Genomic DNA, 17,706 nt, shown 5'->3' with positions numbered 1-17,706 from the left:
AGAGAGAGAGAGAGAGAGGGAGAGAGAGAGAGAGACAGTCAGGAATCAAATGTAAAGATTCGTGAGAGGCATGTGACTCTTCGATCTTGTGTTTCATATTGAACGATCAAAGATAAACCGGTTGCGCGTTCTGAAGAGTGAGACAAGAAGAAAGAGGACAGAAGCCAGGTAAAAAAGAGAGAGCAAATAATGAAATAATCTAGGCGCGGCAAACAACAAATCATACACACACATACATACACACCACATGTACAGATATACATATATTTAAATACACACATGTTGCTTGATTTGATGTTTATATTACACATTAATGTCCAGTGTTATCCATCACTACTTATCACAATTTTTATATAGAATGTAATAATATTACAGATTATGTTTTATGTGTGTGTGTGTGTGTGTGTGTGCGCGTGCGTGCGTGCGTGCGTGCGTGCGTGCGTGCGCGTGTGTATCTTAACTACCAACCGTCCCAAATTAGGAGGAACAGTCCCAAATTTTAACTCTTTGTCCTACTTTACAATGCGTAAATTTTATCTATCATGTGTATCTAAGCGTGCATCTATAAGGATGTAAAATCAAGTATAACTCAAAGAGTGCTTAATGAAAAAGTAATTTATTATAGTGTTTTGGAAAGCTCTTGAAATAAACTACAAGAATATGCAATAAAAATATTTTTCCATTTTAAGTTTCCATTTTAAAAATTCAAAATGATCTTGCCTTAACTTAGAAATTGCCACGCCAAGTCAAACTGATAAGTTAATAAATTTTTTTAAACTCTACAACTTTTGCATGAAACATTTTTTTCAAAAGTACTTAATTTAAAAATACTTCATAATAATAAATGATGTGCAGCTTTTTATTACGAAATCTTGAACATTTCCATTCTCTTTGAAGTCATCCTTAGCAAGTTATACATATTCAACGATCAATGTTGGTTAGACAATTTGTCCATGATGAATCATTATCAAATTCCCAAAACTGCAGCGGAATCTCGAACAGACGTCAATCATGTCATGAAGCTTCGGCAAATATAAATTCGCTACTTAATAAATTAATCGTGCTACGAGTACATAATTAATTACTAGTAGACAATTCAGAATCTCGAATGATTCATATTCAAATTGAGCTTTTTTAAGATCATGTCCATTGAAATTTTTGATGAGCATCATAAACCAATCACATATCAAAAATTTAGCTAATTTAACACAGAAGCCGGTTGTTTCATTATAAGTATGCGAGATTCTTTAATGATAAATCAATTTTTCCTTTTTTTGTTTCTTCTTTCTTCTTTTTTCTTTTTCTTTTCTTTTTTTCCTTTTTCTCTCCCTTTTTTTTTGTCCTGTTCACTGCTATTCTTTTGAAAATAACGTGAGCACCTCTCGCATTCGTAAGTATATCTTATCAGCATGGGAAGACAAGGCGATGCCTTCATCATAGATTAAGTATATCCCGAATGGTAAATAAATAATAAATAAAGTATACGAGTAAATAATGAGCAAGATAAAAAAAAATCAAAAAAACGTTTAACTTCTTAAAAGTAATATAATACTAATTGCACTTTTTTCTAGCATAATTATATTAAATTATAAAAAAGGAATAAAGAAGGACATCAAAAGTTGGATTATAAAGCGCGACAAAGCTACATGAGAATAAAATTTCCAAGAAAACTTTATGTCGTCTGTTATTTTGAAATTATTTCGACATTTCATTTATATGTAAATTTGTAACATTGATTTCAATATATAATTAAAGTCTTTAATTAGTTATTTGAATTAATAAAAAATTTCATTTCATGATATCAAGAAAAGAGATTCTTAATATCTTGATATCTCTGATCTTCGATTTCATAAAAAATATAATTTTCTGTCAATTTAAATTACGATAAGACGCAAGAGTAGTTGAATAAGTGTTGTCTCTCTTCTTGAATTATAAATACAGAAAAACTAGGAAGAGAATCGAGATTCAAGAGTTGTTAACTTGCTACTAATCTTTCGTGTCACGCACATGCAGTTTTACAACAGTATATTGTGATGAGAACACTGAACAGGTAGATGTAATATACATTGAGGAAACACATATATACATGACCATCAGATATATGAGAACCAAGAGCACACTTTTCATTTAATCCAAATAAAATACTTATCTATTAAAAATATTATATAAGATTCTTGAAAGTCAAACTGAATTGAAAGCTAAATCGACTTAAATAAAAAATAGAAAAGTGTCAAAATTATAAACAAATCATATGTTCAGATATTAAAATTAAGAAATTTATAAAAATAAAGTTGATCAATTTGGCTTCTGATAAATTTGTATACAATTGATAGCAGTTGTTATTTTTCAATTACTTATTGCTTCTTTTGTCGCTTGAGAAGATATAAAAGACGCATTTCCGAATCAAAAGTTAAAGTTTGAATTCTCTGTTATATTTTGCTTGCGATCCGATTTCAATAAACATCGGACATGTTTATTATCAAACCGGAAGTTCTATATTTAGCGTGCTATTTCTAAGAAGCTGGCTCAGAAGTTTAGATAGAAACACGTTTAATAGGCTTAATACGTTTCATAAACTTGTGATTTAATCCATAAGTGTTTCTGAATTCTTGCTTTAAAATTAGAAAAAGATGAAGAGTTGAACGGAGATTAAAGTTAATCTACAAATTGGTGAAAAAGGGCATAAATGGAAAGCACTCTCAGTATGTAGTGACGTGTCAATGTCACATAAATCATGTGAATGTAAGTGGTATTGACTCGGTAAAACAGATGACTTTAGTTCAGAAGATTCTCTTAATGGTCCCTTTAACTTAATCTTTATTCAGTTAGTTCAAATATCGAATGAAAAATCTTTGTAGAGACAAAAATAATGGAAGAAAATTAGAAGAAATAAAAATGCTTACCTGAACGATCAGCAGGATGCACAGAGAGATACAGTCCTCGATTTTCGTTTGAGTCCTTCACCCAATGTTCAAAAGCCTCGCTGATGTTCAATGTCAGCCAGCCCTCTTTGTCCGTAATATTTATGGCATCGACGTACTGTAATTCTCGAATTCTGAAATTGAAACGAAAGAGCTGTGTTTCTACGATTCCAGTTTTTGCAACAAACAGTCTAGGAATGAATATACAAACTTATAACGTCACTTTTTTTAATTAGTATCAAATTTTTTAATCGATAATCTACCTAAATTCACGCAAAATACCGCGAAATAAAAACTTTAAAAATTGTGATTTTTTTTTACTATTTCTGAATGCAAAAGGGTTACATCACACGAGAGAAAAATAATTCAATTCTGTAAGATTATGTATCTGCAAATATTATTCATATACGCACATGAAAATTCTTAAAATTAAAAATACGTTTTTATGAAATCTTAAAACGTATTTTAAAGTTTCGATCTTACAATTTGTTTGAGAGGAGCAGATTTTAATCTCAATTGTATTACATAAAATTGTCACATACATTGTTTACTGTGCAATAATAGATATTCTTGTTTATTAAAAATTGATAGGTACTCCGTGCACATAAACACGATGAAAATAATATATGCTTAGTAACTCCGATCGTCACGCATGACATGTCGCAAATGCTTTGTCGTGATTCTTCGTATTATAATTTCTAATTAATCGTGAAACAGCGCGTGCCGCGCATCAATAAGAGCCTCAGGCAAGAAAACACGTCGATCATTGTTCAATGAGCAAATGATCTTCGCAACATTTACCTCTTACCATTTTTCTGCAAATCCATTATCGTAATTGAACAGGCTATGAAATTCTCGTGTTCTTCGGAATCGAGTCTCAATCCTTTATTCAATAAAACCAATAAATCGACTGATAAAATTAATTAATTTACTGATTTAACGGATCCAGATTTTGATTATAAATATCTAAATAATTTATTTCCTTGAGCAAAATATATGTATAAAGTTCTCATTAATAAAAACACTAGATGATGAAAAATATTATTCATGAAAATATTACTAATGAAAATATTATTCATTTGAATTAACATATCAATAAAATTCTATTGTTATTGATGATTTTTGTTTAAAATTTCGATATATAAATAATTGTTAAACTAAATGTTTGTAAAAACAAAAATTGTATAACAAAGTGGAAGGATTCAGAAATAAATCATAACAGGGCTCCAGAAACTTTTAAAATTTTCAGATCTTTGCTTTAATTTTTTACTTATAAACGACTTGTCATTTTAATCCTATCATTTCAATTTTAAATGTGATTCTTCTTCAAAAACACGTATCATCAGCATTCCGTATTAATATTCCTAACAATGTACCATGATGAAGAGGTTTTATTACGAAAGCAACGAGTCGCCAGCTTGTCTCGCAAGGAAGAAGAAGCAGGGGAAGAAAAAGAAGGAGATGGAGAATGCGTTACGCATAGTTTGACTTTGATGGAAGGAACCGAAAGAGCTAGCGTGAAGAGTGAGAAGAAGAGAGACGCAAAGATCGAGCGCAACTGCGTAGGCAGAAGAGACGAAGAAACACGCGAAGAGAGCCTGTTAGCCCGTCTCCACGGCTAATTTACCTCAATTTACGGAATAGCGTTTCCTGTCGGGGCCTGTATATCGGTCAGGCTCAGGTCGCCAGTGCCAAAAGTTTCGGGGAAAGGGGGAAAAAACGTAAGAGCGTGTAGCCGGCTGTCACTCCTCAATCCGGTAGTAAATCAAAAGGCTAAGGAGCCTGTACTAAGTAGCCGAACTTGCGAAACGAAAGATGTAAACTTTGGACAACTGGACCTTCATATCTGATGTGTTAGAAGTTTAGTACGGGTCTAAAGAATCTTGATGAAACTGATTACGCTAAGCTTCTTCAGAAGCGAGCATCTTACGTTTATTTCTTCGAACGAAATTTCAGAAAAGGATTTCGCTTACAAATTTATCGTAAAATCATTTTTGTCCAATTCTTTCCAAAAAAATCGCTGATTGCAATTTAAGAAATTTTCGATCGTAAACTCGTTATTTCATAGATATATCAAACTTGGAAGACAATTAGGGATTCGCGATTTTTGTATCGGGAATTCTAGATAGTAAGTAGATGATGATCTGTGAAAACGGGAAATTCTTTTCAAAATTGACAGAATGGGCGCTTAAAAGTGTACTTAAAAGCACAGTTACGACGGCTATTAGTGGCGACGGGGCGTCTCGTGACTCACAATTTGTAGGACGGAGCGGCATGTCCATTAGATAGAGCGTCTCTAGACAGACCGTCGACATTTATCGCAGGCGTGGAGGTTTGTCCTCTCAGATTAACTCACCACGCTTTCCTTTTTACGATTCAGTTCCCACCCGGACGGGATAGCTCCCGCCGGTGGTCCTATGGCTAATGATTACAAGTGTATCATAATATATTTCTGATTATCCACTCTGCACATCCGTGCACAATTGTTTTCTAAGCTGCCAAAGCAAAATAAATACATTTTTCTAAAAAAAAAGAGCTAACTGTATTATGATCTTATCCTCTAAATACATATAGATGTAATAATATAGATATGAGAAATAAAGAAAACGAAGAAGTCGAAGGTATGAAAAAGAATGTTCGGCGGAATATTCAAAGTTTTTTCTCTGCATTTCAGGTAGAACAAATGCCTGAGACTTTTTCGGCGAAGGATTAAGGACCTCCTAATTAGGGATACGATGACGATGTCAAAAACTGCGAAGGATGCCTGGAGGAACATGAAATTGGTTTAACCTAGGCGTCCTTGGCACAAAAGCCGGTGAATAGCGAGTATTATTTTTCATTTCGACTTTATCATTGCAACACGAAGATGTGCTTTAACATTCACTAAGCTTCCCGAAATTCCAGTCTAATCTCTAGATTTTTATCTGATAATTTTTTAGTTCTCCTAAATCCATCTACTTTACATGATACGCGTCTAGAAATATAGAAATATAGAATTTGACGCGTTTAGAAACATAGAAAAAAAAATGGATAATTTTTCTTACCCTTCTTTAGTGTTCAATACTCGATAAGCCGTGATTGTGTGAGAACCATGACTCTTCTGAATCTTCGTGTGTGCACTATGATACAACCTAAGTTCAGCGCCAATTATGTATTCTTCAGGTGGTACTTCGGACACATCGAACCAGAGCCTCTTCCCACGTTCGTGTCTCACCCCAGGGACGTGATGATCTATTTTAAATTACAAGTCTGCGATCAGTCAGGCATTATTCAGAATGGCCGCTTATAATCACGCAACAACAATCATACACAGCATGGTCCATAAATTTGGATATAAAAATATCATATAAAATAAAAGATTCAAAAAAATATTTTTTTGTATTCAAAGTGAAATTCTTTTCAATAAATACATCATTCTGTTCTCGTTTCAATTTTTTCATTTGATACATTAAATAGTCCTCTTTTTGTAATTCTTCAATCTTCAATTGGTCAGTCACAGGGTAACTTGAATTTTTGAAATGTCGAATGATTTAAAAAATTGTTATAATTTACATCACTCATTATCCTATTTATCTAACATTCTCTAATATTTCTTGCTTTCGAAATTGAAAAAATTTGATATTTTAGAAATTACATCGATATAACAACTGTGATCAATCACATGAAAAAGAATACTCAATTTGCAAAGATTGAAAACAAGAGTAAAGTAATGTATATTGATTGTAAAAGATTTTATTTTAAATAAAAAAATATTGAAAATATTTTTCTAACATCTTTTGTTTTTTATATAATTTTTATTTTAAAATTTATGAATCACGTTGTGTGTATTTTATGTATATTCACGTTCAATTTTAAGAATATTATTTATCAAACGAAGATAGGAGATAAATTTTGAAAATTATTGAACTGTGCACCGAAATATATATACCATGTTCTTAGATAACTAGAAAAAAAATAATGCTCTGAAAATAATTCGATTATAATAGTATAAAATTTCAAAAAGAAAATATAGTTTCCACGTTTAAAAATTCTTGATATATATCTTGAGAAATTTTTTCTTCATCTTATTGGAAAACATTTCTACCAAATAATCTACTTTAGAAACAAGTGTGTAAAGGGTCAGCTTAGGTTATCGATGCAAACTTTGAAACTGATGACTCAGAGCTCAGTCAAACCACAGGAACGTCTACGATGGAATGCCAATTAGTCCTTTTTTTCAATAGGGAGATAACATTTCGTTATCGCAAAACGAAATTTCTAAGAGAATCCAAGTTGAGGTATCTTTGGTGAGCCTACTTGTGAGTCTCTCAAGGAGGTCTTTAGAAATGATCCGTGGACAATTCGCAGCGTGAAATCGGGCTCTTTCTTACCGTCAAAGTGATTGCCGCTCTGCGAGCAAAGAAAGAGAGGTAGACTCGGGGGGGGGGGAGGGGGAGACATATCCTTCCTTCGCGGTAGACTCGGGGGGGCTCTAAGTAATGCCTAATGCCTCCGCCGAAGTGGGCGGCTTGAATCCAAACAGGGACGTGAAGCGAGGAGAGAAACGAAGGGGGACATAAAAATTTGTTTTGTTTTTTCGTTCCGACGGTCGCATTCCAACGGTACCAGATTGCCGGGCCTCCTCAGCTCTCGGGGTGGTCCCAAATAGCTTTTGGGACCGTCCATGGAGCGTTCTGTGGCGAGCCGCGTTTTTGTTTTTTACGCCGCCGTTGCCACTACCGCCGCGCTCTTCCTTCCCATCGCCTCCCCCTTCGCGTCTTTCTTAAAGGCATATGTATGTGCTTGTCAGTACACGTATGGTACGGTGAAAAAAAAGAATAAGTTTACGTGTTTTCTTAATTCTTGAGACACAGCGAACGATATTGTGGTTATATTTTTTTAAATAGATCTTTGAACAATACATAGATTTCTGCGACATTAACTTCTTGAATATATTCTAGATATTCATTTTAAACAAAAAAGTTCATATACATTATATGTCAAATAGGCTCAGTTATCGAGATATGTACAAACTTTTATTAATATTGTAACAAACAAAATTATTAGACATTTATAATTTTTATGTGAGTCTTATTTTTTTTAATTTACATTAATTGTTCAAAATGTCTGCTTATAAATATGTCTCTCTCTCTCTCTAAGAGCGGTTTTACCGAGGGGGTAATCACTGAAATATTGTCCCACAGCTTACATGATTTCATTTGATTTCATATGATTTCATCTGATTATAAATAATTTTTTTCACTACATTTGAAGTCATTCGGTAAAATATATTTATTTATTATTATATTAGATTTTATTTAATATTATACAATCAGATTATACATAGATTTCATATGAATTTTATAATAATCGAGGCCTCTGTCCTACAATTACATTAAGTGGTTACTCCCTCGCTCGGATTTTACGCTATCATTTGTCCAGCAATCAGATTAAACATGACTCAATTTTGTGTTGAGTTTAAACTCAATGTCTTATCTCTATAGTCAAGAGCGAAGAGAGAGGAATTGACAAGGAGAGAAACACATATATTACGAATGAATGGAAAGTTCAGACGGGCATCGACATTATGCTAAAGAAATCCCTCTGGTCGCACAGATCTGTTACATTAAGTTCCTTTGCAGATCCATCCATCTCCGCAGGATTCAGCATCCTAATCTTCGTAATTCGTAGCCGCGCGTCTCCCTCCGGGTAACTGGCCGTCACGCTGTCCGGTGAGGAAGGAACGAAGTGGAAAAAAGAGCAAAAGGCCGAAGGAGGACGAACCCGGGCCTCCAAGTTGAGACATTTTAACCTGCCCGTGGCTTCGCGCGAGGAAAGAGAGATGCTTATTGACTCGTCTTTCCCAGGGGGGTATCCCATGCAACATGGCCGGTAGAAAGAAGATAGAAAAAGAGAAGAAAGACTTTGTATATAAGACATATAGCCCATGAGACTGCATTCGTGTGCGCAACTCATGGCAATTGATGCACTCTGAATCAATTCTTTCTATCCTTATTTCTTTGATTCCGATTCTCCGTTTCCGTTCTTCTACTCCTACATATTCGCCCTAGCCTTGTCTGTATTTCACATTGTCATTATCTCGCACGGTAGATGTTATTTGTAGTTATAACTACCGATTTATATGCACGTCGCATTTCGCGTCGAACAGCCTAGAACATTCCTCACTGTTCCCCCGACACGAGGACGACAGCAAAATAGAAAACCGGACATACGAACACGCAAGAACGAAAGAGAGAGAGAGAGAGAGAGAGAGAGAGAGAGAGAGGGGGGGGGGGGAAGCAGTAACGGGTTTCCGGGGAATCTGATGAGCAAAGAAGAAAAAGGGAAGAATAGAGATTCTTAGATTCTTCATCGAGTTTGTGGCAATTTTTTTTGTACTTAAACTGCAGAGTCGCGAAACAACAACGATCGTGTCGAGTTCGCATACTGAGATTTTCGAGAATTCGTTACGCGCCTCACATTCCTTGTCGTGACTTCACACTTCAGGAACGTGCTAGAGAAGAAAAAGTATTCTTACTGCTTTAATCTTCCAAAGAATTAGTGGAAAATTTCTTAGGACTACTTGGCACGAGGAATTCGAGACAAAGAAATATCTTGTGTTTTGGAGTTTGATTAAGGGACAAGACGTTTAAGAGATCTTCTTCATGCGTACTAACATTCATCATTTTTATCAACGTAGATAAATTTTAATTCCAGTTTAATTTATTTCTTATTTTAAGAATTAGAAAAAGATAAATGGCAATGAAAATAAATAAATTAAAATGAAATTAAAATTATTTCATATTGATAGAAATGGATATAAATCAAACTGAAATGTCTACATAAATAATCATAAAATTCAAGTTCAAGTAATTCTGAACCACTTAATAATCTTGAATTTCTGATACACACATAAATAAAAATTTTTTAAAATTAATTTTTAGATATAAAGCTCTATAATATTTCAATTATTATTTTATTTATTTCGAATAGTTATCAATGATTAAAAAGAATATAGATCCAAAAATAAAAGAAATCTAAATTTAAGACAAATAAATTTTAAAAATTGATAAAAACAAATCTTTATGTATAGCCATTCAACCGTAGAATTACTCGGAATTTTTAAAAATTGTTCGACCTCGAATTTAGAAAATTTTTTATCTTTATTCAAATGTTTCTCTCAAAATCTAATAATCTTGAAATATACAAGATTTTTCGTCAAAATTCATCGAGAATTGTCCAGAACTTCAATCAGAACTATTCAGAACTTCCAAAAAATTTTCATCATTCATATGTCGAGTATTTTTTGCAGACCATTAGTTTTGAAAATTTTGTTAGAATTAATAGTTTTGATAGGCATTCTGGATAGTTCTCAATGAGTTCTAATAAAGTCTTATGGCTCAAGATAATTGAATGGTTTATAAGACACCCGATATTTGAACGATGATTGAAAATTCTAAGTCTGAAGTCAAAAATTTTTCGAGTATTCCGAGTAATTTTGATTGGAATTCTGGATAGTTTTCAAAGAATTCTAATAAAAAAGTCTTAATGGCTCAATGCGATTGGATGGCTATATAAGTAGATACCTATTTTTATTGCCTATTTCTGAAATTTTGTTTTAAGTCCAGATCTTTTTTATTTTTAAGTCTATATTTTTTTAATCGTTAAGCACTCTTCGAAATAAATAAAATAATAATTAAACTATCAAGGAACTATTATATCTAATTAATTTTTCAAAAAAGATTTTATGATCGGATTTTTTTTTATCAAGAACTCTGTTATATTCACAAAATAAAGCTATTAAGCTATTCAGGATTATCTGAATCTCGATAAGGAGTTTAGTATCTCATTTTTTAATTTAAATTAAAGATTGTTATTAACCGGAATTTTTAATAAAGAACTCTTTGGACGACATTCATAGTCAGATTTTATATTTAGGATTATATTAAGTATATTCTCAAGATGTCATGAACTAATCAGAGAGCTGCATTAACATCTTAATTAAGACAGTCTTAAAATAAGAATCAATTATGAATACTGGCCTTTGTCTCTTCAAAATGAACTCTAGTCACGAACTCTAATCAGAACTATAAAGTTTAACGTGAATTGATTAACTTCACATACACTTGCATTTGACATCTTGATGTGAATAGCAAACGATAACGAGTAAAAGCGAAGAAAATATTATTTGAGCCAAATATGTCTCTCAAAAAGTTTTCAATTAATCGATTTTTTGATTAATTATTATCGATTTAATGCCAATTATCTTGATAAAAACTCTTTTTTCTTCTTCTTTTTCATTTTGTTAATAAAGATACGTTAAATGTATGTGTACGTGTAAAGTTCGAAATACGCAGATATAATTTAAACTTCAAAAGTTAGGAATAAAGATAACATAAAAATTTATTTAGAATTAAGTAATCATTCCCTGCGCTCGCAGAGATATTTCATATTTCCGAAACTTAATTTGCACGAAAATCGTGAATATATAATTATATAATAATATAATAAATATATATATATAGGAATAAAAGAAATAAGATACATAAATAACATAATTATATAACAAAATAACATACACACACATATAAGATATAACATAAAATATACAAAAATATATACACAAAAATAAATACACACACATATATAATTAAGAAATAATTGAAGCTTCGACATTCCAGTTACAAAGATAGATCCAATTATTGATTGATAAATCTACCAATTTCGTTAGAGTGTGTCCCTATTATAGTTGGAACTTCGGAAAATAGAATCTCGGAAAAATAATGTAATGGAATTGATCAATCAAAATTATTTAAGTTTAGCGTGTTACAGCACCTTTATTCTTTAGTAAGTACCTGTCAAATGATTTGAGAAATTCGAACTTACTGTGAGCCGCAAAAGTCATGATAACATCGCTCTGATCAATCGCTCTCAGATCCTGTCTGCTGAGGTCGAACTCCCCGGCTTTGTGACTACGTGCCACGGGCTTTTCCTCTTCGTCCTCGCCAAGGGCGTTCTTGTAGATATCCAGTAGAAACTTGGGCGCCGACCTCTTCACTTGGGGAGTCCTACCGATGGTGTTCCGTGGACGATCCGGGAGTCCCAGCAGATTCAGAATCTCATGCTCTACTTCGCGTTTCTCACGCTGGCTGACTACACGATGAACCACCGTCTGATCGAAGCCGTTGTCCACGTATAAACCGCTTATCCTCTCGGCGCTACCGATGGTCAAATCGCCAAGGATCGCTGCGAGGATCAGCAGGGTAGAAAAAGGTTGAGCTGACATAATGATGTCAAGGAGGAGTCAGTGTCTTTTAATCGTAATCCTTTCTGCTTTCCTTTTCAATTCTTTATCCTCTTCCTGAACTTTTCTTTTCCTTTTTCTCCCAGCAAAATTCTTCGGCTGATGTTATAAAAGTTATCTATTTTTTCTTCCTTTCCCCGTCTGGTAAATTCTTCCTTCTTTCTTCCTCTTCACTTTTCTCCGCGAATTTATCTGCGAAAGAAAGTAAGTTCTTCCACTTTTCTCTCGCATTCAATTCCCGCGATTATTCAATGTCACGGCGAAGTGCACGGGTATCTTCGTATAGCTTCAGCAACAGCACGAAAGTTCCAGAACTATTCAAATATTTTCGAACACCATAAGCAAACAATTCAAAGGTTATCAAGCTGAAAGTATTCGCGAGTTTAATTCAAAAGTTTCACGGTCTAAGCAACTATGAGAATCTAAGGACTCTCAACGATCCCATCGCGAGCCGTTGCGACAGTCGAGATTCCTGAATAACGGTGATCTTGATCGATGCGGATCCTGGTGAATGGTGATCTGGATCAACAACGCTCCCGGCACAGCGATTGCGCGCGTTGCGGTTTCGTTGTCAGGAATGGACATCGCGTGTGCGCGCGCGCGCGGACCCACACGCTGCAGATAACGCTCTTCGTCCTCAAATGTCCTTAACGGCTTGGTGACCTCGTGTTACGACTCACTCCGCTGTATCGTCCACTGGTACCGTGAAAATCTCGCTGGTCCCGATCGTCCCTTGTTATCAGTGCATGCTAGAGATTCTACGTCATTGCGATTGCGCCAGGATTCAACTCCTATGAGGAAAGCAGGAAATTTGCTGTGCATCGCGTTTTCCCTGATGATACGCTGCGCGTTTCCGTCAATCACACTCTTATCATCATTTTCTTTTTCCAAAAATAAAATTTACGTTGCTTATCACATAATTACTTGTACACAGTTTTTAAATCTACTAAGTTTTTAAATCTCTAATTATTGTTTGTTCTTCAATGTTTTCGCGACATAAAGCATAACATTAGCGCTATAACTATCCGAATCTGTACTAAAAATTCAAAATCGTTAATCCGAATCTCTAAACGTAATAATAATAATAACAATATAAATATAAGAGAAGAAAACGGTGATCACTTAGCTTGAATGTTTTTATTTCAGCTATTTTTGTCGGACACTTTTTGAGAACTTTACTTTATACTCCGAGACATTTTATCGCGGCAGGAGCACGATTCCAGTAGAACTGACAAATACCAGGGTTGATTCAGTTGATTGCCAATCATTGACGTGATGAGGAACGATCGTGCTCGTCCAGAATTGATATTCGTACAATCTTGCTGAGTGTGATAGAACGTTTGTCAACGTTTGTCGTAAAGTCGAGGAACCAGCTTGAATATTCGTCGTAAGTGATCGTGGGTCACCACCGCAGATGACTCCTGCCGAGTCTGGCGACTCTCGCGATGCCAGTGCCAGTCTGTTTGTCTGGCCCATGCCAGTCGTCGTCCCGAGTCGTCTCTCTAGCGAACTCACCGCCTCCCAGGTCCGTATTGAGGCCCACTCGATCCCTTCGCCTCGAGGATTGATCCATCGACTTTTCCTCTCTTTTCTCTGTTCGCTTATTATTCGTATGTAAATAAAATTTTATTGTTGCCTTATATAACATTCCTGCAATTTCATTTACACAGCAAGAATAGAAGTTGTTTAACTCTGTAATTTTTTTAAATATTAATATTATATATTATAATAATTAACAGAAATATAAATATACCAAATGAAAATAATTATAACTACGAAAAATCAATACTATAAAAATAATAACAAAAAGGAATAGATGAATAAGAGCATAAATCGAATATAAAAGGAAAGTGATAGAAGCGCAAGGAAACATTCTAAACAGCATAGATTGAAACAAAACGTAAAAAAAGCAGTAAACATTTTGTAACTTGACACTTCAAGAAAATGAAAAATTCCAAAAATCATATTACATTAAATGTAGTAATTACATGATTATATTATATATTCGTTGGGTCCTAAAGTTTATGTTTTCATTACTTACTTTTTAAATCTTTTGAAGATCAATGAAAACATTTTTAGACAAAATTTTTGTCTGAGCTAAAAATTTCTGTATGTAAAAATTTTTATATGTAATCTGAATTTGTAATAAAAAGTACATGTTATATTTAAAAGATTTAATATCTAATTTGAATAGTCCATTTCTGATCGAAATCTGAAGTTGGAAATATCTCGATTCGATTTGAGCATGCTCAATTTACTTATCAAAATTTTTGAAATTTTTCATAAAAATCATTCCGCTTTTAAAAAGAGCATACAGAGGAGTTAGGATATCCTGCGTACATACATTTGTACAAACATCTGTATGTATATATATGAACATTTTTATGTTTAATGTTTGTATATTATGAACTGTCATAATTATATAAAAAAAAATACCGGTTTATTTTAATTTTTGAAACATACTAGAGTCTTTGGCTCATTATTTGCACGTTCCTGTATCATAGAGGTAGGACCGCCCCTGACGAACGAGTAGGCGGTTAGTATTGGCAACCCGGACTGGTCGCCGATAACTCGACTCTTTAACGAGGTGGTATCGTGGACCAGGACTAGAGGACGCGATGGCGGCTTGCGAAGTTGTAAAAAATTTTTTTACGTGGATAACTAACATCTTCAGATTACAGATTGTATTCTTCACTAATACTAATAAAATATGATCAATCGTAAGAGGCGTCAAGTAATTTAAAAATTAAATTTAACAAATTTTTAATTAAATATATAAAATGGCTAATAAAATGATGATATTACGAGGCTCTTGTGAGACACCTTTTTGAAAATGTTACATCTATTATTGACATTCCTTCCACAAATAGTTATCACTTAAATCGAAGTATAATACCTGTGAAGTATAATACCTAAGAGTGGTAATTCATAGTTTGATTTTATATTCAAAATCGTCTTAAAACTGGTCATAAGTGATCTTGCCAATGAAAAGTACAGTCGTACGAGTCTCGAGATGGTATTCGTAAGATTAGATATACCGGCTGCCTAAAACTATTAATTATTTTAAGACATGATCGATGTAATAAACATAATTATCTTATAAATCGTATATACTACGCATGTGATGTATCCTGTAAGGTGTAAAAGGAACGGCGAAGCAAAGATTAGTGGCGGCCGGTGGTGAAAGTGAATTCAAGCCGCAAATATCAAATGAAGGTGATATGAACGGCGTGAATAAAAATATTGATATACCGTTAACTTTTGCCAGCTTTCTCGGCGTCTATTCAAATCCTCGAGCTTAGTTATCTTGTCGAAATAAATTCAATATATCGATATCATCTTCAATGAAGATTATGAAATCTTAATTTTCATTTTAAGATACCTAAAATCCATAAAAAAATGTCATGTACATATAATGTCAAATTTCGTGTACATATAAAATCACAAATAGAATTTTATCACGTTATTAATAAATATTTTGTACACGTCGGTATTCTGATTTTTCAAATGTGATTCTCGTGTTATATGGAACATAAAATTATAAATAAAATTCCATTTTGAATTTTGAAACGAATTATATATATAATACATAGATCGTCAAAAATGAGCTTCATTCATTTTAATTTAATTATTAAGAGGATCTAAAAATGATTATTTTACTGATTGAATATTTAGTTAGTAACTTACATACGATTTATGTGTCATTGACGTATAAATGGTATATCCGATTGGATACGGTTTGATTGAACACAAGCCACTCATAAGGAATATCTTTTTTGAGTGATAAATTTTTATAAAACATTAGCGTCTAAGTTCAATTCTAAAAACTCCACGTTGTTCCTTCGTACAAACCATCAGTCTGTGGATTATACTGTTTCAATACAATAAATACATAATAAATAATTGCATAGTTTTTAATAATTTGCATTAAGCAAATGTTGTCACGACGTGACAACGCTAAAGCGTAACATTGAACTAAGAAATGAAAATCTCAATCAAAATTTTTTATCGTTCTCGATATAAATTCCATCTCACAGCCATGTATTAATGTACATATTTTCTTAGAAAATGATTTTTGAATCTGTAAAAGAGGATCTGTACAAAAGTAATTATTATATAAAAATTAAGCGTTATTTACAGATGTCTTTAGGTTCCTTAAATTGCTTGTTTCATTCACTGCAATATAGAATGTATTTTTATTTTTTCTTTTTTACATAAAAGATTTTTCTACGCGTATAATTAATATCTTCAACATATAATAGAGCAAACTGTTATTAACATCACAGATTAATGTATAAACCTAACATATTCGAAAAGTTTGAAATAAGATGAAACATAGTATTAGACAAAACTTTCCAATTTTTAATTTTTATCTTTCGACCCTATGTGAACTTAAGTTTTATAATTTTATTGTTAGATAATACAAAAAAGTTGTTCATACGATTTCGGCAGGATGAATATAGATATATATACTTCACCTTTTCGTGGGAGAGTTATACAATTAATCACGTTTTAATTTCTTCGAAAAGTGATATTTTTATCGGATCGTACATTCCTTGCATTCCTGTAGAAGCATATGAAAAGACATAGATAAGATAAATATATGATAGGATTATGTATAAACAGATATACCCAGACAACGCTTGCATATTAAAGACATTCTAAAGACGTCTTTTGAAACGTACGTCTATAAAAAATATCTATAAAGGATAACATAAAGATATCTTTTAGACATTGCTATCTGTGTATCTTTTAGACATTGTTATCTGGTATATTAAAATAAATTGTTATGTTATTAGATGCGCATCAGTCGTGAAAAGAATATACTGAAAAAAATTCATTTTTAGCATATTTTTCCTATTGTATCATGTTATCTATTACAAAAAAAGCTGAATCAATGAAGAAACCTTCAAGTTTCTCAATAAACTGTTATCTTAACGTGCATAATATTTGGAAAATTTCCTTTTCGTTTCTTTATTCCCGCTATCTAATCTTTTCGGAAATTATTTAAAACACACTACAATTCAAAGATTATATGAATAAAAAAAACAGAGAATAGAATAATAACAATTTTTTTCTGAAAAACTGCAGTTGTAGAGTTATTTTTCGGAGTTGACTTTTTAATCGCATCAACGTCTAATTTAAAAAACTCAAAGAAAATTATCTATTTGCAAAATGAAATTTTCAATTTCTAAATTAGGGATTAATTTTAATTTCCTGCGAATATACTACTTTCAGATTTTGAAAATTACTTTATCGAAATCTCTAATGTAATATTCTCATCAAATAAATCTATATAAATCTATCTATTTCGAAACAATCCGATATATAGATTCTAAGAGATTGACAAATCTCTTAAATTTTCATTGAATTTTTTACTCCTCCTCCCTCCCTCTCTCTCTCTCTNNNNCNCTCTCTCTCTCTCTCTTCTTACTTACTTACGTTAACGTTAACGTTAAACGTTAAACGTTAAACGTTAAACGTTAAACGTTAAACGTTAAA

At 32.8% G+C, this 17,706-nt stretch overlaps 1 protein-coding gene across 1 annotated transcript in view; it reads right to left on the bottom strand.

The window, feature by feature from the left end:
- The window catches only part of LOC105621608 (protein 60A), a 16,118-nt gene extending 3,932 nt beyond the window's left edge, over positions 1–12,186 (bottom strand). The window contains exons 1-3 of the mRNA XM_012203077.1: positions 11,787–12,186; positions 5,966–6,152; positions 2,904–3,055 (exon numbers count right to left, since the gene is read on the bottom strand). Coding sequence (XP_012058467.1) covers positions 2,904–3,055; positions 5,966–6,152; positions 11,787–12,186 — 739 coding nt within the window. The remainder of the gene's footprint in view (positions 1–2,903; positions 3,056–5,965; positions 6,153–11,786) is intronic.
- Positions 12,187–17,706: the final 5,520 nt, after the last annotated feature.

Source organism: Atta cephalotes (genome assembly GCF_000143395.1).
Source record: "Atta cephalotes unplaced genomic scaffold scaffold00035, whole genome shotgun sequence".
In the NCBI taxonomy this organism is placed as follows: Eukaryota; Metazoa; Arthropoda; class Insecta; order Hymenoptera; family Formicidae; genus Atta; species Atta cephalotes.
This window is presented reverse-complemented; position numbering and strand designations above follow the sequence as displayed.